Source organism: Epinephelus moara, chromosome 20 (genome assembly GCF_006386435.1).
Source record: "Epinephelus moara isolate mb chromosome 20, YSFRI_EMoa_1.0, whole genome shotgun sequence".
NCBI lineage: Eukaryota > Metazoa > Chordata > Actinopteri > Perciformes > Serranidae > Epinephelus > Epinephelus moara.
Window position 1 is genome coordinate 25,022,715 of NC_065525.1, and position 27,006 is coordinate 25,049,720.

The window sequence follows — 27,006 nt, forward strand, 5'->3', positions numbered from 1 at the left end:
TGACGTTTTTTGATGATTTTTGATAACATACTATTCTATGACGGTTTTTTTATGATATTTCACGACATACTATACTATGATGGTTTTTGATGATTTTTGACGACATACTATACTATGACATTTTTTCATGATTTTTGACGACATCCTATACTTGACTTTTTTTCATGATTTTGGACGACATACTATACTATGACTTTTTTTTCATGATTTTTGATGACATACCATACTATGATGGTTTTTGATGATTTTGGACGACATACTATACTTGACTTTTTTTCATGATTTTGGACGACATACTATATTATGACGTTTTTTTTCATGATCTTTCACGACATACTAAACTATAACGTTTTTTCATGATTTTTCACGACATACTATACTATGACTTTTTTTCATTTCTTTGACGACATACTATACTATGGTGTTTTACTATGAACCTGTTTGATGATGTTTAATGACATAGTGTTCTTTTTTTTTTGATGATGATGATTTTTGACAATATACTACGACGTTTTTTGATGATTTTTGACGTCATAAAAGACTAGGACTTCCTGTCTTTATGAGATACTATACCATGACTTACTCTGATGATAGTCTTGGTTCTCCGTTGTAGTCCGTTCTTGTCCCATCATGTGGCTGATGCAAACAACACAGTGACAGTTTTGTAGAGAACAGACTGGATTATTCCAGAGTAGAACTATTTAAAAAATATATAACAGGTCAACAGCTAGATATTTACGTCACGAGATGTTAGAGAACAAAAACACTGTTAAAAGGAGTTTGAATATTGAGCTCAAATTCATGAGTTGGACAGACACATGGCCCCAAATTAATGATAATTTTCTGTATCTGCTGGATGTATAAATAGGCAACTGTTTGCTTACAAATTCACCATGTCAACTGAAGAGGTGATAATGTTTTGATGTTGTTGCCTCTTAGAGGCCAAAAAAAAAAGAAAAGTTATTTAATGATGCTGTAAACAATCCAACTTGGCAATGCACCCTTAATGGATTAAATTCAACCATAAATCTTAGATATCAACTGTTACAAAAAGATGTGCATCAACACAGATGTGGTCCCAGAGCTGCTGACATTTATCACCCATCATACTCAGTGCCAAGTATTACAAACCTGCTTGTTACTTGGGTCTAATGATGAAACCATGCAATTGTTACAGCAGGGACAGTGATACAATATCCAGCTGTATAAAAAACACATGTACTATCCCTATAATGACACCCTATGGGACCTCCCTCTTTCAAAGTCCAAATATTTTCTATTATCTGCAATATTTTTAAATAAGTCCTCTTCAAGATTAGATAACTAATCTCTGTTTTTGAGTGTACAGTGTTTTGTCACAAATAGACTCAATAAAACGTCCACAGTAGAGCAGATGTTGAAGGTTGTGTCTCTCTGTCCAGATGGTAGTGACGGTGGCGTGGAGGCAGAGGAGGAGGAGGTGCGTGACTACCGGGTGAAGTGTTTGAACAACCTGGCCACCGCTCAGCTCAAACTGGAGCAGTTCGATAAGGCGCTGCACACCAGCCGGGACGTTCTGACCCTTGAACCAAACAACGTCAAGTCCCTTTTCAGGGCGGGAAAGGTGAGAGTCCTCCTGCTGAAAGACAACATCACTGCATCTCATTTGATACTTATCAACCCATAAATGATTATTGCGGCCAGAATTCCTGGAAGGAAGAGAAATTTGTTTAATATGAGATTAGATTTAATTATTTTAGAGGAAGAAATAGGTGCTACATTATTGCTCTCTGTTCTCTGCCTGTTGTGATTTATGGTTCCAGCAGCGCTGCTCCTGCTGTAAGGTTTTTATATTCTCTTTCAGCTGTTGTCAGACATGGGCCAATACAAAGAGGCGATGGAGGTGCTAAAGAAGGCACTGAAACTGGAGCCGGCCACCAAGGTGAGATTATGTGGGTGAGTTGTGGTAAAAAGTTAAAAATAAAGTCAGAATTTTAATTTCAATGCTTAAGAAACACTGTCAAGTATAACAACCAGCATCTGATAATATAATGACCTCATACAAATATAAGCAGTGTCCCAGGAGATATCCAACACCTCAAATAAATAAATGAATAAATAAATCACACAAAACAGTTATATAGCGCTTTTCAGAGTCCTCAAAGACACTTTACATTGAGTAGGATAAAAAGAAACACAGTACATTCTTTATCGAAGACAATAAAATAAAAGACCCAGAAAGAAATACACAGACAGCATGTTTATCCAACATAAACTTTATTCAACAACACTAAGAGTCTACAACCACGCTAATGGCTTTCTAAACATCAGCATGCTAACATGTGAATGAATCTATGGTCCCAAGATCCTGCCTTTCCCAGCCCAAATTTATCTTAATCTGTCACATTAAGAACTTTTAAAGGATTTTATGTTCAAATATTTAATTTATGTTTCCTTGGGTAAGTGTGTTGACATCACCCGCCTGCAGCAGCCTACTGATGTTTTACTCTTTGAAACCTGTGCCCTAAAATTTGTCAAATATCTCCACAGTGGCTGAGTGAATTTTTATTATTCAAACTGTATTTGAAACGTTCACCACCCTTCACTGTTTTGCAGTTTGAACTATGAGGATATCCCTTATCAATCTCTTATAATGTTGCTTGAAATTAAGAGACACATGCTCAAAGAGCGAGCACTTGGGAACAGATCCGATAATGGCGTCAGGTGACATGTGAAGGGATCAACAAATGTATTTTTTTTTTTTTTGGTAGAAACACAGTGAACGTAACTGTTTGTTTGCACTTGACAGTTTACAGCATTTAAGTCTGGTAATATTGAACATATAATGTGGTTTATCGAACATTTATATTTTTTTTGTTGAGCTTATTACACTATAATTACTTTAGGAATTATGCATGACTGATCATATTTTAATTAACATTTTTTTAAAAAAGTTAAGTACTCCCTGCAGTACTCCAAAGTATCCCTAGAGGCACCTGTACCCCCATTTTCGAATTGCTGCAATAGATGTCTAGATATTTCAGTCTGAACCAGTAGTGGGCTGACAGTGACAAAAAATCTATACAAACATGACCCAAATTATTCCTCTATGCACCAATTTACATCAGCTGACGGTCTGATTCAGTTCATGAAGAAACAATATAACGTCTATAATGAATATAAATGTATTCAGAAACAAGCAAAAAACACCCACAATCCCTCAGTTACCTAATTGAGTGTGGAACTCAAACTTTTTCAAACTTATCTGGAGGTCGCGGGGGGCTGGAGCCTATCCCAGCTGACACTGGGTGCAGGGTACACCCTGGACAGGTCACCAGACTATCACAGGGCTGACACATAGAGACAGACAACCATTCACACTCACATTCACACCTACGGACAATTTAGAGTCACCAATTAACCCGCATGTCTTTGGACTGTGGGAGGAAGCCTACACGCATGCAAACTCCACACAGAAGGGCTCCCTGACACGGGTTCAAACCAGGAACCCTCTTGCTGTGTGGCGACAATGCTAACCACTGTACCACCATGCTGCCTCCAATTTTTTGTCCCAAATTAAAATACAACAGACAGACAAAAATAAAACAAATCTAATTTACAACCACATTAAAGCTGCAGTTGGTTAACTGTTTTTTTATATGACTTAATTTGCTGAAACTGTCACTGTACTCTGAGAGAAGTACATGAGACAGTCTGTGAAAAAAAATTATGTCCTTCCTCCCCTCCTACTGCCTCCAATGGCATTTGCTAGAACTGACAATGGCACACAAAAAACAGCCAGTCGAGGAGTCTCCAATGCTGCTGTCAGTCATGGCTTGTGAACTGCAGCCAACATGTCAAACTAAGCAGCACTGTTTAAATATGAATCAAGATTCTATGACTGCATTGCCTATTTCTTGTCTCAAATGTTTTCAGTGACATATTATGATGTACAGTTTAGCTGTAAATGAGAAAGTTTGCTCTGGCTGGTGTTTTGTTTCAGCTTGACTGTTTCCAACATGGTGGCTGGCTCACAGACTTTCTCATTTTACAGCTAAACTGAACACTAAAATGCGTTTCTGAAAACATCTGAGGTGAGAAATAGGAAAAAATTGGGAGAAACTGATTCATATTTGATCAGAGCTGCCTAGTTTGACGGTTTGACCACAGTTCACAAACCATAATTGACACCTGTGTCAGAGACTCTCAGCTGTGATTGGATTTTCGTTAACATGCAGTAAGGCCATTAGAAGCACTAGAAGGCAACAGTGAATATAACAGTTTTCAAGTTACAATATATCACAAAAGTTCACAGACTTAAAAAGAAGTTGTTTGCACATTAGAGAGGATCCCAGTAAGCTCCTTCTGTTAAAGGCCTGTCCTGTCTTGTTTGTGTGGTTCGTCTAATCTGCCAAATCCTCCACAGAGGACCGGGCAAACTGCACATCTGGCAGTCTACAGATGTGACCACACTGCTCAGAGTTGTCCAGCTAACTTAAAAATAACACGTTATATGAGCTAAATATCGTCACTGTAAAGCCCTGCGCTCCAAAAGTAGTAAAATGAAGGTAAGACGGAGCCAGAGTCACGCTTGCAGCTACAATATAGACACCGCACTATAATTAACATAACTACTCTGGTGTACAGTTCATCACAACAAAAATGGACAATAATGTCAGTTTCTGAGCAGTATTTTAGTTCGCTGCAGCCCAGCTTTGATTCAGAAGAGTTCACGGAGGGTGAGGAGTGCGTTTCCTTCAGCTGTTTACAAGACACAGTCTGCCAGTGTTACAATGACCTGACCTATAGGGCACACTGCCACCGTCACAAATATGTCTGGTCTTGTCTAGACAAAACGAAAATATCTGCTGCTTGGTAATTACACCCTTGTCTCAATGCTGGATTAAATACTTTGGAGAAAACTGATTTAGCTGCTCTGCTGTAGTGCAGTCTGTAGATGATCCCCAAAAAAAGACAGAACAGAGAGTGTTAAGAAGTGCAAACAGGAGTGCATTTAGCTTTATTTTATACACTCTGACAAATTACAACCTCTAACGATGAATCCAATTTAGATTCTTAGAAACTGCGATATCAAGTCATGTGTATGAACATTTAGGATGAAGTTTAAAGTGCATTTAAAAGCTAAATTAAAAGTGATTGTCATTACTTGTTGGTCTACTTTGTAAGATCTGTGTTTCAGACCTCTGCTCTCACCTGCTGGACATTTTCAAAACTGCAGCTTCACCTTTTATTATTCAATATTTCATTTCCTTCATTAGATCGACACAAAGCAGCTTTTAACAGTTTGTTTTTCCCTCTGCTTCTCTTTAGGCGATCCATGTCGAGTTATCTAAACTCGTCAAAAGACAATCAGGTGGCAAAGACACTCAGGAATGGAGAGCTAAACCAGCAGAGATGCTCGGAGAAAATATCGCACCTTTCCTGATTCCTTCTAAGAAGAAACGATCTGTAAGTCATGACAGAAATATCTCCAATATGTTTTTACTCTAATGACCAACAGGCTGCGTTTTGACTGACTGTTGTTGTATTACAGGGAATTTCCTGGAAGTTTATACTCGGAGCTTTGATTGTGGCCTTGGGCAGCTTAGTGACGTCAATGATACTGACTGCAAGAAACTGAAATCCTCTACAGGAAGCACTTTGAAAATCATTGTGTGCAGGTGCGGAGTTTGTTTCTCATTAGTTCATTTTAAAAAGTTTCTACTGTGAAGACACAAGAAGGTTTGCAACGCAGCAGCACCGCAGCCTCAAGTTGTATTTATGCTGAGTTTTACATGGTAGAAAAATGTTTCATTGAAAGGTGTGAAGTATTTCTGAAAACCAGTCTAGTGCAGCATCGAGTGAAGACCAGCAGAGATTTCTGCTGATTGATAAGACAGAAGTTTCTAACAGTCATCTTTCCAGTTACATCTGTTTTATTTGGAGAAGGGATTACATTTCTGTTTGACATATAAAAAAGGGGCCTGGAAAATATATTGGTATCACAGATACACAGGAGAAAAAAAAGAAAAAGACAAAAAACTGGCCCTTGAAGTTTTGTTAAGATTCAGATTTTCAGTGAATGGAAATCATTTTTAAAGAGACAGCTCACCTCGTTATCAAAAATATGTTTTTCCCTTTACCTGCAGTGCTATTTATCAGTCTAGATCAGTGGTTCCCAACTGCTTTGTCGCAGTCCAAAAGTGGGTCTCGGGTCCATTCCGTATGGACCGCAAGTGACTCGCAAACGTGTCAAGTTTGTAAAATAACACACCCTATTTTTAAGTACAGTGAATTTTTGGCACAGAGCTTTGATTCTGAAGTGCTGTTTCCTGCTTTACAGTGAGTGAATAACAGACAGCTACTTAACAGAGACAGCAAACTAGCTAGACGACATGGCAAGTATGATGGACCTTGAACTAATGAGTGAGGAGAAATCTGGACCCTGTTGATGCACCAGTTGGGAACCACTGGTCTAGTTTGTTTTGGTGTGAGTTGCTGAGTGTTGGAGATGTTGGCCGTATAGATGTCTGCCTACTCTTGAATTTAATGGAACAAGATGGCACTCAAGATGCTTGTGGTGCTCTACCAAAAAATTACAATTGAAAAACTCAACGTTAATGTCTCTGTGCAGAAATCATGACCTGGTTACTCAAGATAATCCACAGACCTTGTTGTGAGCAGTTTCATGTAGGAACTATTTTCTTTCTACTGAACTACACCCTGTGCAGAAGGACACATGCAACTCACACCAAAACAATCTAGACTGATAAACAGCACTACAGGTCTGAGGAGAAATATGTATTTTCGATTTTGGGGTGAACTGTCCCTTTAACATTGCAATTCTGAGAAAAATTCGATCAGTGCTCCAATAACTAAAGGCGTTAAACTGCGATGTAATATTGCTTACACTGATGCTTAATAAAAATGTTTCAAAAAAATGAATTTGTCTTTTTGTTTTGTCTTTTCAAGAATCAAGTTTCGTCTCAAACAGAAAAAAGTGCATTAATTTAAAAAGACTATTTTTTACTGGCTGACAGTTAAAAACTAACTTAAATCTAAGTCAATTTATCTACTTTATAAAATGACTTTACTACCTAAAAAATACAAAACCTAAGAAAAATATATGCATGATTACATTACATGCATTTATATGTGCAACTGAAACCTTCATTTTGATCAGAGAATTAACATTTATGAAAATATATTAAAGGTTTGAGAGTTAAATATTCTAAAGGTTAAAACATAAGAAAATTGTTCTTCATGAAGAAATAGAATCATTTCTCTGCTCCATCGTGTCTACTGATATCAGCCATCTACAGTCCGCAGCAGGCGTTGAGAGTCTTCTTCGGGTTGGATTGACTCAGTCTGACCTGAGAATCTGACTGCCGCCTCAGTTTGACATTTTTCTTTACTTCTCTGTGGAAATGGAAAACAAGTCTAAGTGTTGCCATGGTTTTTGGAGGAAAAACTCAAACTCACTCACTCTCTCTCTCAACGGCCTCCTACCTCGCTAGATGAAGCACGGTCTCCACGACGTTGGTTCCCTCTTTGGCACTCGTTTCGCAGAACAAGGCGCCGTATGCCTGCAAGCAAAGCGTCGACATACCTGACTGAAGTCAGTTTATTTAGACACCTGGGAGGCCGGGCGTCTGCGTAAACATTCTTTCATCATGTGGAATGAAAAGTTACTCACCTTGGCCAACTTCTCTCCGTGCATACTGCTCACACAGCTCCCCTCTGGAAGCTCCTCTCGGAGGTCCACCTTGTTTCCAATAACACACATGGGGATTTTCTCGTCCGTTGAATCCTGCATAAAAACAAGGACATTGTAAAATATAATCCTGCTTTTAGGGCCTGGTCATTTTTTGTCATTCATTCAACATTTGTCAATCAGCATTTTCAATTAGTTACCTGAATCTGATCCACCCAGGCTCTGACGTTGAGAAAGCTGCTTTCTGAGGTGACGTCGTAGAGGAGCAGGACTCCGTGAGCTTTACGGAAATAGGATCTGGCAATACTACGAAACCTATAATCACAAGAAATGTTGGTTTTAGAATGTAAAACACCTCGCCTGTTTTAACAGCCAATCAGCTTGTAGTGAAGTCTGTTGGTCAAATCAAAATGACTGCAGATGGCATGTTCGCTTGCTGCGGCAGGGGCTCCGTCCCCACCTCTGTTTCTGTCCTCACGGTGCGCTGGTGTCGGACGGTGGGTTATTGCTGCTGCTCGCTGTATGTGCTTATGCCCCCTCACGCACACACATTCTCACTGACTGATTAATTGCCGCTGGTTATTCATATCATTGTGGCATATTTATTATGAATACAGTCCATCTGATGCTGGTTTTGTTTCTGTTTTTCACTGTTTCATCACTACTACAAATGCAGCTGTAGCCAGTATCTTACTATCACTATCCTCATTCATATTTTAAGAAGCCACAAATTATATTCAGCCACAATATAAGCCTGAAAAACTGAAAATCAGAACAGTAGTACAGAGATTTGTTGTACAGAGATGATACACAGTCTCATCTAGTTGTATTGGTGTGAACCTGCAGGTTTTTTTTAGAACGCTGCAGAACAGTGCGTTGTAAGTAGTTGCCTGTTTCAGCTCATCTTGTCGCCAATCTTTGGTCTGAACAAGGCATAAGGTTATTAAAAAAAATGATGATTCTCATTTTCAGGATATTATAAACTACAGAAAACATACTTGTTATATTCTAATCCATTTCTGTTAATCTATCCCCCTAAATCCTACACACTGGACCTTTAAAGTTGACACTTATAATCAATAACACCATCTTTTCCTGTTGCTACTTCCTTAAGAAACACCACAAGAGTCAGTGCAGTACCTCTCCTGCCCGGCTGTGTCCCATATCTGCAGGCTCGTCTTCTCTCCGTCCACAAGCATCCTCTTTATTTGAAAATCTACTCCTGAGAACCGAAAAAGCAGATTCAAACGTCTTATATCAAGAATGTGTCAGTATTAAATGAAATGATGACGTGTTTACTGAGGCACCTACCCAGCGTTGTCTGAATGTCTCCCCTGAACTCGTTGAGTGTCAGTCTCAGCAGGAAGCTGGACTTTCCAGCTCCTGCGTCTCCGGCTAAAACCAGACGGTACATCGGAGTAGGTTCCTCAGATTCTACTATGTCGGCTTCTAAAGGCTTCAGAAATACAACAGAAGATAACAAGCTTACCCTCTTTAACATGGAAAATCTTTTTGTTTGTAGTAAATAAAGAGAACAGTAGGCATTTATTAGTTGAGTGTGAATGTTTATTCTTGCCTAAACTCAAGGTCTGCATTACTGTTTTTCCAGAAGCTTTTGATCACATCTGCCAGTCTATGATACAACCACCTGTTCTCACATGATTCGAGTTTCAGACTTAGCTCACATGATGATGACTGAACACAATCTGCTGATGAAAACTGTGAGTTGTGGTTTGTTCCAAAATAATTTAGTTACCTGCAGGTCAAAAGATGTTTAAACCAGGAACAATTTGGTTTAAGAAACATTTTTCAAATTTTATACAACTTTCGGTGACCATATTTCAATATGTATTCAAAATGCACATTGAAATTCAGTCATTTAAATTGCAGCGTTAGCTACAGTTATATGTAACCTTGACATTTTCGCAAGACTGAGAGTCTACAGGTGTGCCAACAGCTCTGTGAGGCTGTGACGCTACATAGATGCAGCCAGACTTTGAGCTAAATGCTAACATCGGCATGCTAACATTGGCAGTGCTGATGTTTAACAAGTTTAATGTTTTCCGTGTTGACCATCTTAGTTTTGCTAATTAGCACTAAACACAGAGGCTGATGGGAAAGTCATTAGTTGTGCAGAATTTAGTTATAAACAAAGTATTGGACAAATGAAAAACCTTGAACTGATTATATAAGTGGTTGTGAACCTGAGGGTTGCAATATAAATCTGAGGGGTTGTGATATGATTAACAGGGGAGGAAAGAAAAAAAATACTTTGCTACACAAATTCTAATGTTTGTTTGTGGGGTTTTTGTTGCTTTTTTTTTTTTTTTTTTTTTTTTTTTAAATATCTGGCAAATTTGACTTCTTTGGGACTGTTGAGCTGAAAAACACAAAGGCACCGCTGCGGCGCTGTGCGTCATGTGACGCGCATCAAGTGCTGCTACGAGCACACATTCGCTGCAGCTCATTCACAGACGACCATGCAAAGTTATTACTACTTTTACTGAAAGATCTGTATTTCCTCCACCTCTGCATTAACTTAAAATCATGTGTGGTCAGCCCCTAATTAAACTTGATTTCTCACCTGAAGAGCCAGTGTCCAGGGACAAGACTCACCAGGCAAAATCTTTTTGGCCATTGACTTTATAATGACGGGATTGCGGGTCGTTAAGCTTGGGATATTTTTCAACCTCAACAAGGAGTCTCTCTTCATCCAGTCTTTGTCACACACGTGACACAGCAACAGAGTTCTCTTTGCATCAATAGTGAGGAGAGGAGTCGAGCTGCTCCGGGAGCTGGTACGTACAAGCAGCACGAGTGGGGAAAAATGCATTTAATTCTAGGAGTGGTGAGGCTGGAAATAGGACGGTGGCATATAGTGCCATTGGGTGGTGCGTCCTGCCGCCGCTGGTATGGGGTTGCACAGTGACAATAATAGGGGCATATTTTTTGACACGCAATGTTCGCCGATGATGTGTTTTGTCCTTTAACCTAACATAGGGAGTATATCATAGAACTACTCTCAACTGGTGGACATTTGAAGCCATGACAAGAGGCTACAAGTGGAAATTGTTTGCCACCTCTGGAGCCACACCGTCAGAATGGCTGAAAGACAATGTAGTCTAGTCGTAACCCAGAAGTCTTGACAAACAAATCACCAAAATGAATGCTTACTGGAGGGGTCTTGTGCATTCAAAAACCACTGTACCTTTGTAGAAAATGCAGACAAACGTCTTCGTAGGGATGATGCAAGAGAGCTCGCTTTGCTAGGAGCCATCGACACTGCAGCTTCAGATTTCATGTCTGATATCTGTAACAAAGTAAATAGTACTTTAAAGTCTTCATGTTGGCATTATCTGACCCGATAACTAAACCTGGAGTGTGTTCTGACCTCCACATCAGATGGGATGTATGAGTAACTGTGGTGCACAGTTTCCACTGAGTCCCTACTGTCGTCGCTGTCGTAATCGCTCCCTGAGCTCTCAGCTGTGTCCATGGGCAACGAGACTCCACTGTCCAGGTACTTATCGGCCCAGGTGGCCACATGAGAGTAGGTCGTTTTGCTGGGATCTGGCTCCGAGCTGCACCAACGCACAGACACACACGCTTGGTTTAGCTGTGACAATTTAATTCAGCAAGATCAATCCGCAGATTCACAGAGGTGTGTAAAAAACTTTATATACCTGCCATGGTTGAGTGTGCTCTGCCGGAGGGGCTTCATCCTTCGGGCCGGGATTTCATTTTGGGGAGACAGCTGTTGAGCAGATTAGGAATGTCAGGGAGGAAACTTTTTTTACACTTGAACTAGTGAAAACAATTTACTGTTAGCTTCTATCTGATGCAGAGCCAGTGGGTATGAGGAAATATGTCATCAGGAAACAAAGGACTCACCCTCCTTTTGGCTGCAACCACTTCAGTGGCCAACGCAGAGCGCAGCCCGTCATTACTGTCATACAGCTTTTTGTTTGTTTCCCTGATGATGTGTTCAAGGAAATACAAGACAGAGTCACATACATATACAAACATTTACTTTCAGGAACTGTGGTGTGGTAAACATGTTGTATTGGTAAGTCAAGATGTGCTTTGTATGTAGTGTAACATAACCTGGATGGTATTTTCCAGATTATAGAACACATAGTAAAAAAAAAAAAACATTTACACAACTAGAATTACTGCCTCACAGTTGTATGCCTCTGTGAATCAGTCGAGTTGCAGTTACAGTTCACATCTGTCCAGACTCATATGTAGCCCTGACGGTATTTCAAATATGAATGTTGCTGCAAAGAAGCTACAAAATGGATGGACAAACATGGATGCTGCGCACAGATTTTCCCCTGAGCAGCACAGAACATCTATACAATCAACACAGTTTCAAGGTGAACACCTAAGATTGATGTCACCACTTCAGTATCTGACCAAATGTCCTCCTTCTGTTCCTGAGTGATGGTGTTGAATAAGGGTCAGGAAAACGTGTCTTTGCAGAACATTACTTTGTCACAGTGACGCTGACCTTTGACCTTTTGGATATGAAATGTCATCACTTCATCATTTAATCCTCTGAGACATTTGAGTGAAATTGTGTCATAATACACATGTGAATTCTTGAGTTATGGCCAAAAGTATGTTTTGTGAGGTCACAGTGATCTTTGACCTTTGATCCCCAAAATCTAATCGCTCCATTGTTGAGTCCAAATGGACATCTGTGCCAAATTTAAATAAATTCTCCTTAAGGCCTTCTTGAGATATCACATTCATGAGATTGGGACAGACAGATGTACAGGTAGAAAACATAAAGCCTGCGGCCACAGCTGTAACCAGCATGAAGGCATGAGCCCAGAAAAGCATTCGCAAGTCAAATTAGTACACGTTTATTCTTTTACGGTGTACCTCATATAGTCTGCACTGCCCTGTTGTTCTGGTAATTTAGGTATGTTTAATGGAGTGGTTAACACAAATTACATAAAATGGAAATACTCTGGAGTTTGCATGTTCTCCCTGGGACAGGGATTTTTAACTTTAAATGAGCCCCACAAACAAAATTCCCTCAAAAACAAGATGGCTCATCTCAAGGGGTTTATCCCAGTTAATAAACTTGTACAACAACAATTCAACTCCCATCTACTGTATTTTGTGGTAACAGAAATCTCAAAGCATGAGCAATTAAATTGAAACTATCTTGCCTGGCTGGATAGAGCCAGAGTCAAATGTGGATGAGGATTTTTCATTTTGTTGAACCAAACCTTTAAAAAAAAGGATGGTAATTATTAACTTTTTATGACAAGGTATTACAAAATCCCTGCAGTCTTAATTAGGACACCAGAAAAAAAAATCTACTAAATGTCCACACTTAACTACGAAAGCCCATTTCTGCCAGTGTGATGTAAAACAAACAAAAGATCCTGTCATTTTTATGAGAAACTCTCAAAATAATGACTTCGAATTGCAAAATAATGAGAAACTTTCTCACAATAATGACTTTCTTATCTCCAAATAGTGACCTAATATGTCAAAATAATACGAAACTTCATATTTTGACTTTGGCCTATCATGTGGTCAGTCAAAATACTGAGAAAGTGAAGTCATTATTTTGAGATATGAAGCCATTATATTGAGAAAGTTTCCCATTATTATGACTTACAGGCTCTTACTCAAGCACTGGCAGAAATGCACAACAGCTTTATCAAGTGAAAGACGGTCTTACTGGAGAATCTGGATCTGACTGGAATATGACTGGTACTCCAAAACCATCCTCTTCAGTTCTTCTGTTTCTCTGTAAAGAAACAAAAGCCACATGAGCTGGATTCAAGGTCATATTTTGTGTCAACAGACATGAACTGAGCCGAGCTTAAAGACACTGTCTCACCTGTCATGTTGAGCTTTCTGGTCTGCGTACATATTCTTCAGCTTGTCCAGCTCTGCGTGCAGGATGGCGATGTTCGTCTGTGCTTGCAGCAGAGAGCTCCGCAGCTCCTCATTTTCCTGTGAGGAGGTTTAATTAATAACTGGAACTATTCCACACAACATACATGTGACTCATTCATAAAACAAACCTTTCTAAAATGATGTACCTGTGACAGATCACTGATCTGGTTGTTCAGTCTGACCACCTCCTCCTTTGTGTGGTTGGATTGAGAGTCCTCTTGGCTCTTGAGAACAGACATTTACAAGAACATTTTGTAAAACAGTTTCAGATGTTGATAAGCCAATGTGTTCTAATAAAAAAATGTAGAAAGACATTTCCAGACTTACTGACCTGTATGATGTTCTAATATTATGCAACACAGTTATGTGTGTTTAAACTGTCTTATTTACTCTGTGACGTAAAGGGACAATGGGAGGGTTTGCCTCGTCTGGGTAATGAATAGAAGATTACTGCCATGTGATCAACAGGGTTAGAAATTGTGTTTATACTCTTTAATTAACTATGAGCTTGTCACCTGGTATTAACATGCATTTCAGTGATCTGAACACCAGTGGACAGCCAAGACACACCACAGATCACACCTGTGTCTATCATGTGTCTCCTGCTGACCATGTGTGTTCTGTTTTCTTTACTGCCCATGTCATTTACAGTAATAAGTCAAAGGGCATTGTGCACAGTCATTACACCCACACTCTCAATAACTGCTCACTGGCGTGCTCACAAGTCAAGTTAGCGGTTGTGTCCGTACAGCTGAAAATATCACTGTCAACAGAATCCAACAGGTCTCCTTCCATGGGGTAAAACGATGGATGATGACTGATTGTTAGGAAGCCGTGACCAAAACAATCACCATGTCCTGCACTGACAACATAGTCCTTGTCAGGGACGCACTGGGACACCTAAGGGTTTACACTACAAAAGATATGTGGTCAAATACGCCACAGACTACCTGAGCAAGCGGTTATTGGATTACAATGCGTCTAAGTGGTCATTTACACTTGCATTTAGTGCTGTCCTCTTGTGATCAGATCACTCAACACGCACGTTAGTACCAGATACAAACAGGGCCTGTGATATGAAGCATGATTTCTGCCAGCATATTTACCGTAGTTTGGAATATGTGCTTGGAACATTACTGGGACAAAAACAGGACCAATATTGCATGGCAACAAATAAATATTTCATTAAAAAATGTATGAATGGCTCAACGAGTCATAATGACAATTTGACTGTATATAATGTATAACCATATTTTAGCAGAGTAACATTACTCAGATTCACCATGTGTTAAAATGAGATAAACAAGTTCTTTTTAATCATAAACTCTCACCTGACAATCAACACAGGCAACTGAATTGAAGGGAATAGCTGTTAGCCAGTTAGCAGCCTGTAAATTAAGCTAGCACACTGTCATACAGCCTCTCTGAAATCCACTGCAAAAGTTCCATTTTTTAAACGTGCTCGAGGCAAATTCCAGACCGAAATACTACAGAAGGGAGGAGTTTCACAGGCACATTGCATATCACAGAGATTCCCATAGGAATGAATGGACTTCTGGTTGCCTCGTCTACGTACACATACATAAGTGGAGTTGTGTGAGACAATGATGTTCCATTTTTACCAATTATATTAGCTTGCACTTAAATGTAATCAGACACACACACACACAAAACAGCAGCTATAACAAAATAGGTGTATCTCTTTCACGCGCTGACCACATTATCTGTAGGTGGCAATGTCTAATGTCCAGGTCTACAAGTTTAAACTGCTGCTACTCTCACAGAACTTTGATTTGTTGCTCTTTGACAGGTTATTTAATTTTTAAAAAAAGTAACATTACTGGTGCTGTGGCAGAAAAGCAGGCAAGACAAGAAATAGCATGTAGCTGGATTATAAACACAAACTATGGGGGCTAGCATGTCTAGCTCCCATAGTTTGTACATAGAGCGTCAAACATGATCCTCTGTGCCTGTCCTTACACAAACTGCATCCAAGCAGCATCCCTGATTCCTAAATCTGACTCCTTCTCTCATACTGTCTGGACATTGGATATCACGTCTATAAGGGTCTTTGAAGTTGCCCTTTGAAAGGTCACCTATAAACTGTGAGACATTTGGAAAACACTTCCTCTGTTTGTCTGGTGCAGCAGAAATTAAGCCAGAGTCTTTCATTTACACTGGCTTTCTTCTCTCTCTTTTTCATAATGTAAGAAAACATTATCATCATCTTTATATAATCTGTATACCCTGGAAGAACAAATAAAAAGCATGTTGTGTGTGATAACCTACCTTTAACAGTCTGTCCACAGCTGCACGCAGGTCTGCAACCTCGTTCTCGTGCTTCCTCTGCATGGTCACCATGACTCCTTCCATCTTCCTGCGCTCCTACAAACATGAAACCAAAGCAGTTAGAGGTGCTGAACGACTCGGGCCTTGAAGAGGGGCTTTCATCTGCCTTAACAGAGGCTCTTTGTGAAGAGGCATGCAACCTGCTGCTGTGTGCCGCACCACAAATATGCAGGTAGCTCAGGAGGAGCTGTGAACTGAAATTTCCACTTTGCCATGAAATAAAATACATTCCTCTCGTCAGTTTCTCAGTGTACTGTTTATTGATTAAGTGAAGCTGCTTTTATTACCGTAAATTTGTCTGTTTTGATACATTTCTCTGTAAATACTGGAGTAAATCACAGGAGCAATCATACACTGTAAATTCTGCAGGTATCACACTTACCTCGTCTCTCACCCTCTCCTCCGTTCTGGCAAGCTGCTGTTGTATATCGTCCTCCAGTTCTGCCAGCTGACTGTTGTTCATCTCCTCAGCTCTGTTTGAAGAAAAAAGTACGGTCAAGTTTGTACTGGCAGCCTCACTGCAGCTGAATCAAAGCAGATCCTCTAATAGTTGTCCAATAGATTAATACAGCAGGAATAAGAAGAAGAATCCATTCACCTATAATCCTTTTGTCAATTCTACCTGACTGATGTGGCGTCACTGCTCTGCTCTCATCAGATAAGACACCGTGAACCAACCAGAGTTGAGGGAAGGACAGCCTCCACAGGTGCACTGAGCGCTTCAGTGAAATTTCTCAATGAGATCTCGCATATGATTTATTTTTAGTTTGGTAAAAGTTTAACGCCAAGATTTCAAACATATTTATTTCAACATAGTAGAAACGTCAGCACAAAAATGGGTATATCCAGTTTGTAAAAGGACTGAAAGAACAGGCAGAGCAGCACATTTAAGTCTTCCTACTTCCTTGAAGAAGGAATGTCACCTTTCTAATGCCTTGCAGTTACTGAAGCACAGACAGAGCTTCAACAAAAACAGCTCAGACAGAGTTCACTCCCATGTGTAGGAGTGAAATTCAATAGTCGATGCAAGGTGCTATGTGACGGGTCACTTCACAGATATAAATGAAATTATTAAAAGACTTAACTCACATCTTCCTTAAGCCTTTAAAATACAGCCTGCAGCATTTACAATCATTGTTCAGCTTCAGTAACCACTGTGAAAAATCTTAAAGTAGCATTGTAGTCAAGCTCCTTCTTCTTTTCTCTGATGCCAACTACACTAGGGTGACCTCAGGATAATATTCAAGAATGCAGTACTACTCATTAAGTACTGATTTAGACATTCAATGTATCTTGAAAACACTGTACAGTATCCAAACCAACAAAAACCTTTTTCTTTTTAATTTTAGTATGTGCTGCAGCTGCCTTTATAAAGTATGTACTATTGCATGCAGTATGCACACAATTGGGACATACGTCTTTCTCATAACATTAAGCCCTGAACTTTGACCCTCTTGCTTTTGTATCTGTTACCTTGGACATTAGATGAACGCCACTTACCTAGTTCGCCAGCGATGGAGATCAACCCGCAGACCTCTGCTGTTGTTACTTTGTAATGTATGTAGTTTACCTTTAGAATTATAACAGCACAGATTGTAGATTCTAACATACTAAATTTGCGACAGCGAAATTACATCTGCAGTTCTCTGTCATTTTTATTTTCGTATCTTTTGTTGGGAATATTTAGGATTATTTTGTTCTCTTCAAAAATTAATATTCCTGTTATTACTATTCGACTGGTCATCAGTTACTTGAATTCGCAGTCATCTGTCATTGCAATTTCTGACAGCTGTCATCTGTTTGCGGGTCAGCAGATGCGACGTATCATCCGCTGTGCAGAGGATTGTGGATCAGAATATCCAGAAAAGCATGCTGGCTTGCATACTGCAAAATCAGATTGGATCTAGTAGAACATCCTGGTATTTTTGGCATACTGCATTTGATATACTATGTATTGGGACATACTAAATCTTTCTGTGGTATACTATATAGTATGATATAATGGGTATTGGAACGCACAGTTAGTCTGCTTTTTTTTCAAATATTTTTCTGCCCTCTCGTCTAGCGGGCTATAATCAATAAATGCAGCTTTACACCAAGCTGGTTATCCCAGCTGATGCACTGGAGTCAGAGTCTGGGGAATTTATAGCCACTGTCTCTCTGGTATACAGCCACAAGAGGGGAGCAGTTCACCACTGCTCTGTGATAAAAAGTTCGGTCACAGTAAGGACAATTATGATTATCTAATAAATTCTACAAAGCTAAAAAAACTAACTTGCCAACAAGTTCACTTTGAAACAGTCACTGAGTAGTGAATGACTCTGCCTATACACACATTATAGCCATATAAGCAGTGTCCCTCATGATTAACATCTATGTAACATGACTTGTTTAAATAATGGCCCATTATCTTTTTATTATTCTGTTTCTTTTCATGTCACTAGTCAGATGTTCTGAAGTGTGCTGACTCCACATAATAAAACACTGACACTTGTCCTCACCGCTTTATACTGGTCTCCAGCTGTTCACACTCTAGTCTGTTGTCCAGGCTTTGACTGATCAGAGAGTGGATGATTTCTTCATACTGTTGCAGCAGCGTCGTGTTTGCAGAGGAGTGAATGGCCTGGTAAAGATCAGCCAGCTGCTCTCTGAGACTGTGGGAGGAGAACAAATAGTTACTGTGAGCAATGAACAGGTCAGTGACATTTTTCAGTGTCATACTCCGCCCAAAATATATCCCTCTGGCGTCAAATACTCAGCCTCGTGGGCCTGAAAGGTGGCTGTTAAAGCTGGTAGTTTCAAAGTGGAACAATGATCGAAACATTAAACTTTTCATGCCAATCATGTAGCATGATCCACTGTCAATCTCTACACTCGGTGCATTTGAAACACTCAGATTCTACCACAACATCTAGGCTACTGTCACTAAAAGATTAAAATTAGATCGAACAAATGGAGACAATGTCCTTTGGCTATTTTTAGCAAAATGTAGAACTTTGACAGGAACATTTTACTAAACAAATAATATACCATTGTGTTTTAATCCCACACAGGATCATCATTAGCATCATACCATTTGGCTCAGCAACAGGTGGATGTGCATAAAGATCATAAATCATTTCACTCAGACATAACTGTGAATACATACAGTAGTATATCACCTGAACAGCCAGGGAGCAAAATAAATATTAGCACAGGCTCATTCTCTTGTAGGAATCTGCCAAAACAACTTAAGAAACAACTTTTACAAATCTCTGTCTGACTCAAATTTTCAACTTGGAGGTCTATAAGAACTTAAAATTGTGTTTTGTTATTAACGACTTACAATACCCCTGTAATTAATACACTTCCATAAGAGCTAACACTGGTTTAACTCTGGCTGGGTATTCATTTTCTAAATCTTAACTGTTTATAGTCAACAGTCAGCATCTTTTAACTTAAACTTTGACAATATTTTACAAAACAAATAATATGGCATTGTGTTAAATCCCACACAGGATTATTATTAGCATCACACCATCTGACTCAGCAACAGGTGGATGTGAATAAAGCTCATTAATCATTTCACAGACATAACTGTGAATACAAAGTATATCACCTGAACAGCCAGGCAGCAAAATAAATGTTAACACAGACTCTCATTCTCATGTAGGATTTGACAAAACAACTGGAAAACAGCTTTCACAAATCTCTGTCTCAAATGTTCAACTAGCAGATCCATAAGATGTTGAGTTGCCAACTATTAATGTTGCCCTTGTTATTAATAAACTGCCATACGTACTGGTTAAATTATGGTTAATTATAGTAAGTTTTCCCTTTCTTAATCTTCACTGTTTGGTCAACAGCAGTTAATTATGGATTTTTCTCTGGAGTTTTCTCTCCTCCATAACTTTGAAAATAAAATACCCACTTAACATAGGCACACACTGACTGTGGGCCAGAACCAGCCTGCTAAAGGGTCCAATCTGGCCCACTGGATGACTAAACTAAAAGGTGCCAAGTGTTGGGAGCAAATTAAACAATGTGTTGCCTACTTCATGATAAATTCAGCTTCAGAGGCTTTTCCACCCTGAGCAGAATACAGTCCTCTGATATAACAATGAATACTTACTGTGACCATGATTTAAGATACTGAACATTGTGTAAAATATTGTCAGACAGCAGCTTCAGTTCAAAAGAAGCTGTATCAGGAAACGTATGTATAAATGAACATGTACTGACTGAATGTGGAAAAACTGAGACATACTGTTGAAATTACACTTATTTTCTTCACCTGTTTTGCAAAGGATGAACGTCTACAGAATGTTCTTGTAATTATTTGCACAAAAAGAGAAAATATTGTAAGTGGTATTACCTATAGGTTATTGTGTTATGGTTTTATTGGTCTGGACCTTCTGAGATTAAAGTTGGGTGTATGTGGCCCATGAACTAAAATGGCATACAGTGACATACACTGAGATAACAGCTATACATATAACGTTACGTATGTTTTTAAGTTTGTTTCCCATATTATGAACACAGGCCATTGTGTTAAAGTGTTAATGATAATAAGGAAAAGACTGTCCATGTTATTTATTATCCTAAAAGTGGATTAGTGTTATTAAACTAGCACCGTTAACGTTAGCTCGCCATTTAACGTTACACCTGTGTGACTAATGTGTGCGGCGTTAGAGCCGTTAAATCTATATTAAACTTCGACGTTTATCTTTTGTGTGTGGCTGAGTTATTAAGACTAAACGGTTGAAAAGTATCTACTACATCTATGTTTAAGTTAATTAAATGTTAATGAAATAAAATGAGTTAATTAAATTAGGCTAAAACTACCAACAGGTTCACAGTGCAGCCGTTGACGTTAGCTAGCGTCCAACTGACATGAGTAGCCGTTAGCTAGCTAACACCGGTTAACGCACAGCGGTACCGGATGTGAGTTTACCTGTCTGAGAGGAGAGCCGCCGCATCTGTCCTGCCTACAAAGTCCTCCCATGGTGAGCCCTGGTTTGGGGACGACCCAGCTCCAAGAGCCGCCAAGTCCAAAGTCTCTGAGACCTCCTGAAACCGGGACGAAAACCGGCTGTAGTCGATGTACCCGTCCTCGTCCGCGTCGAACTTGTCGAAGAGAGTTCTGATGTGAGTCTCGGGGACGTTGAGCTCGCGACAGACAGCGGTGAAGTCCTCGAACTCGATTTTACCCGATTTGTTCACATCACAGGCAGAAAACAGTCTACGGAGGCTCGGTCGGTCCATGTTTGATGAGTAAAAACACACACACAACGTATTTAAAATGTGATGTTAAAAGTCAACCCGACTCCTCTGTCCCACCAAGTGTCCTCGGCTCAGTGCCAACCACAATAAAAGCCTCTAGTGAAGTCTCAATGGAGCCTCACACAGGTACCACACAGACACCCATTGGTCCAGGTCTCACTGTAGGCGGGTATCATCCGAATCAATGGACCCAGTGTGCCACTTCCAGTGCCAGTGCCAGTGTGTGGCTTCATCCTGAGTTAGATGTCATCCCTGTGTGTTGTGGAGCTGTGATACAATAGAAACACAACAGATACGCAAATGCTTACCTCTGTTTACCTTTAAGGTGTGTGGTGCATGAGAGTTTATCAGACACTCCTCTTTGTTCCCCTCGGTTTGCAGAGTGTGTTTCTGACTCCACCCTGTGAGATTAAAAAGGCAAGAAATACAATTAAAAGTATTTAAAAAATGAACATTATGGCTATATATGTAGAGAATGGGACGCTGTGTAAAAAGTGCATATAAATATAAATTCCAATGGAGCTATTCACATGAAATTTAAACCAGACACTTGTATAAACTCAATAAAACTACACCAATAAAGACGTTTTAACATTTCAATCCATAAAGAGGAAAGACACAGGGAGAAATATTTAACCCACTACCTGAAATTCAATACTTAGAGAAGCCTTTGTTTGCAGTGCCAGCTTCAAGACACTTCCTGTATTGAGAAACTAATCCCTCACAGTGCTCAGACGGGATTTTGGCCCATTCTTCCACACAATCTTTAAATTTTGAAGATTCTGGGGGGCCTTTGAGTCAATGTTAAGGAAGAAATTTCACTTTCAAAACACTTACTGAGTGCTGTCAAAAGAAAAGGTGATGTAACATGGAGGTAAATGTGCCCCTGTCCCAACTTTTTTGGAGCATGTTGCAGGATTCAAAGTCAGAATGAGTGTGTATTTACAGGAAACAAAGTTTATCAGTGTGAACATTTAATAAATAATGAGAGGAATTGTTTTATTTTCTAAAATCACGAGTCATTCAAATAAAAAAAAATTATCCATTTGATCTTTATTTGAAAAATTAAAATAAAGTGCTTTTTATATACAATACAAAAAAGAAAAAAAAAAAAAACAGTAGTGATGTATGATACAAAAAAATACAATTCACAATATTTTTACATTGGCAGCTGAATTTACAAAACAATTTTACATAAAAACTCTTTTTTTCTTCTTTTTTTTACTTACATGTCGACAAGAGTCTGAGCAACTTGTACTGTCACAAATAGAAGGCCAGACTATAGTGGTTCGTTAAGAGAGAGCAGACTACGATACTTTCACTGTGGCATTAATAGTTTAGGCTTGTACTCAAAGAGAAGCATGTTCAGTACCTGCACGTGTTTTACTAATTAACTGCCACTTTTATATTTGTTCTGCAATTTTAATATTGTTCTGATGACAGCCACTTCACCAAAAGCTGCCGTTGGTTTGTTTTTAATAACAGTCAAAGCATGAATCGTTCATACTGCATGATTGATTATAGCCGACCAGTCTTTTAAATTCACACAGAGTCATTTTTGCAGTGCCATTTACAAGAAATGTAACATAATACTAATGCTTATCTATAGTTCAGTACTTTAAAATCAGCCAGTGGTTATTCATGTGCTACAGTTTTCAGAATAAAATTTAGTCCCTGACTAAGGTTGAAGCCACCGTGACAAAGAAATTAAATTAAAAAAGACACCTCATGAGCACATACTGTACAACGCTGACAGTATTACATCACACGTTTTCACTCGTTGCTGAGCGTGGCCAGTCCTGTCACACCTACAGTGTCGCATTTCACTCTACAGCACTACTACCTGGTTAGTTTATTATCCCAAGAGGCACGTCTCTTGATTATTATTTTCAGAAGGCATTATCCGTTTCAGATTTGTCATCAAATCCATAACCTGCATTATACTAAGGCTTTTCAACATCATGTGCAAATCCTATGCATTCTGAGTCAAACAGTACGCCTTCCTGCGTTTTAGTGGATTCTTATTTTTGCTGGCCTCATTACAATACTAGAGCCGAACTCAAGTAAGACTTAAATATCATATAAAAAATGCTTTCAAGTTACTCCAACATCTGACTCACAAATCTGGTGGATCGCATGGTTCATAATTCATTATTTCTGAATGAGGAACACAATCTGGATAAGAATGGAAATTATTGCTTTTATGGTTGACTTTAAAACCACTTAAGCAAGCAGAGGGCATTTTCTTCTACTCATCAACACTCATCAATTAATATGTATATCAAAGTTGAGGCTATACAGATGTGTGTTATTTAAATCGGATTATGAATAGGTGTAGTATTTAAATATTTATTATTATTTCACTTCCAGAATAGTGATAGATATTTATAACATTAAAGACTATGAAAGATGTCTCTGTAACAGAAACATTCGGCCGCACTAAAATACACCAAAATGGCTAAAATCTCTTGCATACTTAGTTAGTGTAATGAGAGTGAGTGTGCGTGGGTGTGTGTGTGTGTGTGTTTGCAGTGCCACTGATCCTAAAGTAATTAACAGCGCCAACACCTTTGTGCTTACTCAGTCTCGAGGTGAGGTTTTTCTCGGTGTTTACCCCACTTCACATTATTTGCTTTGCATAGACTGCCTATCTCATGAAGAACAGCATGATAATACCTGGAATGAGACTTTTTTTTCCCTTTATCACATTTGGTGAAAGAAAACCCTGTTGAAAGTCAGGTTTCACTAATAATACCAATACTTAAAAACGTGTTTTCATTTCTCACTCTACAATATTCATGTTTTTGGTGTGTAGTGACTGAGGTGGTAAGAGTTTCTACAACATTTCCACTGAGGTGATTCCTTGTTTGTTTTCTTCCACTTCATAAATTATGATCAACCTTTTCAGTCTCTTAGCACAACTCTTCGTCTCTTAATTCTGTCCACGTCGCTGTTATATTCAAGCCTAAACAATGAGTATACTTCTGTGAATGCCCACTGGCTATCTAAAAAATAAAATAAAAAAAAATCTATGACTTTTTTCGTCCTGTCTCGCCTGCCACTGGATTCTAAGTGTGTATTGTGGTGTGAGGGTTTACCTTGCTACAGTACAGTACATAGTGCATAGCCTCAGCGAAGGGTAGGCTCTTACCAGATGACAGAAAATAAGACAGCAAACACTGTAAGCAGTTAGTGGGAACATAGTTGAATATCAATGCGCCTTTCAGAGCATTACCAGTATATTATATGGACGGACTGAGTGGTAATGCTTTGAGAGCCTGTTTACACCTGGTATTTTCATTCGTCTTGGGTGATCTGATCACAAGTAGACAGCGCTATGTCTTTCTGTTCACACGTGGTGTTAGAATGTGTCTCCACATGTGTCTCAAATGACCACTTGTGATCAGATCTCACTTCCCTGCTCCAATTGCAAATAAACTTGCAAATCATATCCGTCTGCAAAGACCAAATGCGTCACTGTTTTTATCCGGCAGTGTGCTTTACACACACTTAAAGCTTTTAACGTTTAAAATGCGTAAGCACTGATTTTTAAGTGTGAGCGCTGAAAAATGAAGCCAATACAGAAGTGCTATAAACTGCAGTTCTTTGAACGGCCACTTGAGGCTGGCTCTAGAAGCCAGTCAGTCTCCATAGAGCTCCATGTTAACATACATACATACAAACATATAACTTATCTGTTAACATTTCATTAAGGCTAAAATTTACACATAATTAAGGGTGTGTTGCTTTAAATGACAGGCTGTCTGTCAAAAGTGTCCTCGAGTTCTCAGTCAGATCTACCCCTCGCTCCTCTACAGCACCCGCCTCTTGCCCAAATATGGTCACTACTGGCTCCAAACCAAGATGGCGTCAGTCAAAATGCCAAATTTGAGGCTTCAAAATAGGAGTCCACATGCCAGTGGATTATGTCATGGTAGCTAGGTCCATTATTTTTATAGTCTATGACTGATTTGCAGCCAGTCCTTACTCTCTTTCTGTGTTTATCATGAGACTACTGTTGCAGTACTGTGAGCTCTGTGCTGGGGACAGTAAGTAGGAGTCCACACAGCCATGCAGCCGGAGACAGGGCTAACTGTTAGCATCACATGGCTAATGTTATCTAACAATTATTAACAAGTTTGGCGACAGAATTTAGCTGTTTCACTGTCAGTGTACGTTTTTTGGGACTCTTTAACAGCTGCTGCTGCTGCTGTATTAGTACGTGCTAACCGGACAGATGTTGAACTGGCTGTTCGTCGGGAGCAGAGTGGCATCAGGGACAGTCCTTTAGTTCTGCATTTGTGCAACTGCACCAACAAAAGTTTGATATCTGGTGGGGTGTCAGATAAGCGAGGATGTCATCCGAGCAGGCAGTTTAATGTGTTCTAAGCAACATTAGCTTACACACTGCTGAAAGAATATGGCCACGTGGATCAGACCAACTCAGAATATGGTCTGAGCGATCAAATCTCAATATGCATTGAGGACGCCTGTTATACATTCACAGCTGTACTTAGAGCTGTCCGCTTGTGTTTCGATCACCCAGGACACATGTTAATACCAGGTGTAAACAGGGCCTGAGATTCAATCACTGAATCAAAGTTGTGACACCACCTCTACGCTTGTTACATTCCTGTGAGCCGTACGTGAAAGCATCAAAAGTCTGAAGGCAAACTGGAACTTCTTCAGCGTGCACCAAATGCACTTGAATAAAGGGGGAGTGAAGGGGAAACAAAATGAAATGAACATGGACCACAGGGACAGAATAAAAAAAAGTGCAAAATCTGTGTAATGAAATGTCTCTCCATGAAGAGTCTGATGATCCTCAGTTTTCCCCCTTACAGGGGTTTGTCTCTCTCAGCAAGTGCACTCATTGCTTTCAGTTTAAAACTCCACACAACATGAAACCGGCCTCACACTATTGAGTCTTTAATCTCGGAGCCCAGTCTGACTCGTGGCCGTGGGCATGTGGGAGAAATCTCTACGTGGCTCTCTCTTAAGTTCAGAGGCCTCTTCTCAGACTCTGAGAAGCTCTTGCTGTTGTCAGGCGACGAGCACTCATGCGGTGGAGTGCTGCAGATGTAGTTGTCGTTAAGGGTCTGGTAGCCCTTGTGATCTGACGCCGACGCTGTGACTGTGTTGCCGTTTAGCGGCAAGTTCTCAGCCGGTTTCCCCACTATTCTGGGCTTCTTCTGCTGCATGTTGGGGCACTCTCCCTCCTTGAGCATGGATTTCATGTGGTCGCGGTTCCTGTAGACCACAAACAGAGAGAAGACCACCAGGGAAAACGCCAGCAGGGCGCACACCACTATCAGCTCGTTCCAGTAGGTCTTAGTGTTGATCTGTGGTGAGCGGGCCTGTCCTGGCAGGATGATAAACTCCTCCTGGGAGACCAGTGGTGTACGTGAACGGCCTGTCAGGGTGGTGCTCTCGTGCTTGGCCTCGCCCCGTACACAGTAGTTTGCCAGCAGCTGTCTGAAGCCTTCTTCCACTGACCAGCACTCATAGGTTTCCTGCCTGTCAGCTTGAGCTACCACCACTAACCCCCCCTCTGGGCTGGGGTAATGGAAGTGACCCGCGCTCTCACTGAACTCCCACCTCCTTTCAGCCAAATTAGAGCGCAGGCTGCAGGGGAGTACTTTGAACGTGTTGGCTGGGATAATGATCACCTGGCACGAAGACATTCCTGTGGAAAGGCAAAGCAGAGACATAGATCGAGTCAGATATGGCATGAAATAAACCGCACTGCCTTATCTACTGCAGAATTCAGAATAATAATG

At 39.9% G+C, this 27,006-nt stretch overlaps 3 protein-coding genes across 6 annotated transcripts in view; 1 reads left to right on the forward strand and 2 right to left on the reverse strand.

Annotated features, from left to right (window-relative positions):
- fkbp16 (FKBP prolyl isomerase 16) overlaps positions 1–6,105 on the forward strand; it is a 45,665-nt gene extending 39,560 nt beyond the window's left edge. Inside the window, exons 5-8 of the mRNA XM_050073914.1 lie at positions 1,422–1,603; positions 1,844–1,921; positions 5,311–5,448; positions 5,534–6,105. Coding sequence (XP_049929871.1) covers positions 1,422–1,603; positions 1,844–1,921; positions 5,311–5,448; positions 5,534–5,620 — 485 coding nt within the window. The 3' untranslated portion in view covers positions 5,621–6,105. The remainder of the gene's footprint in view (positions 1–1,421; positions 1,604–1,843; positions 1,922–5,310; positions 5,449–5,533) is intronic.
- Positions 6,106–6,244: 139 nt separating this feature from the next.
- zgc:162879 (ras and EF-hand domain-containing protein) lies at positions 6,245–21,535 on the reverse strand. 3 transcript variants are annotated; one of them, XM_050073911.1, is made up of 17 exons: positions 20,898–21,535; positions 18,466–18,618; positions 16,347–16,437; positions 15,905–16,000; positions 13,762–13,839; positions 13,557–13,672; positions 13,395–13,463; positions 11,585–11,666; positions 11,377–11,447; positions 11,085–11,274; positions 10,902–11,003; positions 9,005–9,149; positions 8,834–8,915; positions 7,894–8,008; positions 7,676–7,789; positions 7,489–7,565; positions 6,245–7,398 (listed from the first exon to the last, which is right to left on the reverse strand). In XM_050073911.1, exons 1-17 carry the CDS (start codon positions 21,206–21,208, stop codon positions 7,296–7,298), a joined length of 1,995 nt encoding a protein of 664 aa, XP_049929868.1. In that variant the 5' UTR covers positions 21,209–21,535; the 3' UTR covers positions 6,245–7,295. The 3 variants fall into 3 exon arrangements, with proteins under 3 accessions (XP_049929868.1, XP_049929870.1, XP_049929869.1); XM_050073913.1 differs by lacking the exons at positions 18,466–18,618; positions 20,898–21,535 and adding an exon at positions 16,587–16,802; XM_050073912.1 differs by lacking the exons at positions 18,466–18,618; positions 20,898–21,535 and adding an exon at positions 16,563–16,802.
- Positions 21,536–22,273: 738 nt separating this feature from the next.
- sema4ba (sema domain, immunoglobulin domain (Ig), transmembrane domain (TM) and short cytoplasmic domain, (semaphorin) 4Ba) overlaps positions 22,274–27,006 on the reverse strand; it is a 65,130-nt gene continuing 60,397 nt past the window's right edge. For both annotated transcript variants that reach the window (XM_050073980.1, XM_050073979.1), the window contains exon 15: positions 22,274–26,912. In XM_050073980.1, coding sequence (XP_049929937.1) covers positions 26,140–26,912 — 773 coding nt within the window. In that variant the 3' untranslated portion in view covers positions 22,274–26,139. The remainder of the gene's footprint in view (positions 26,913–27,006) is intronic.

Coding starts and splice junctions, on each gene's coding strand:
- zgc:162879 (XM_050073911.1), bottom strand. CDS start 21,208: ATGGACCGACCGAGCCTCCGTAGACTGTTTTCTGCCTGTGATGTGAAC. Junction 7,790..7,893: donor CCTGGGTGGATCAGATTCAG/GTAACTAATTGA, acceptor GTTTTTATGCAG/GATTCAACGGACGAGAAAAT. Junction 7,566..7,675: donor ACGGAGAGAAGTTGGCCAAG/GTGAGTAACTTT, acceptor CTTTGCTTGCAG/GCATACGGCGCCTTGTTCTG.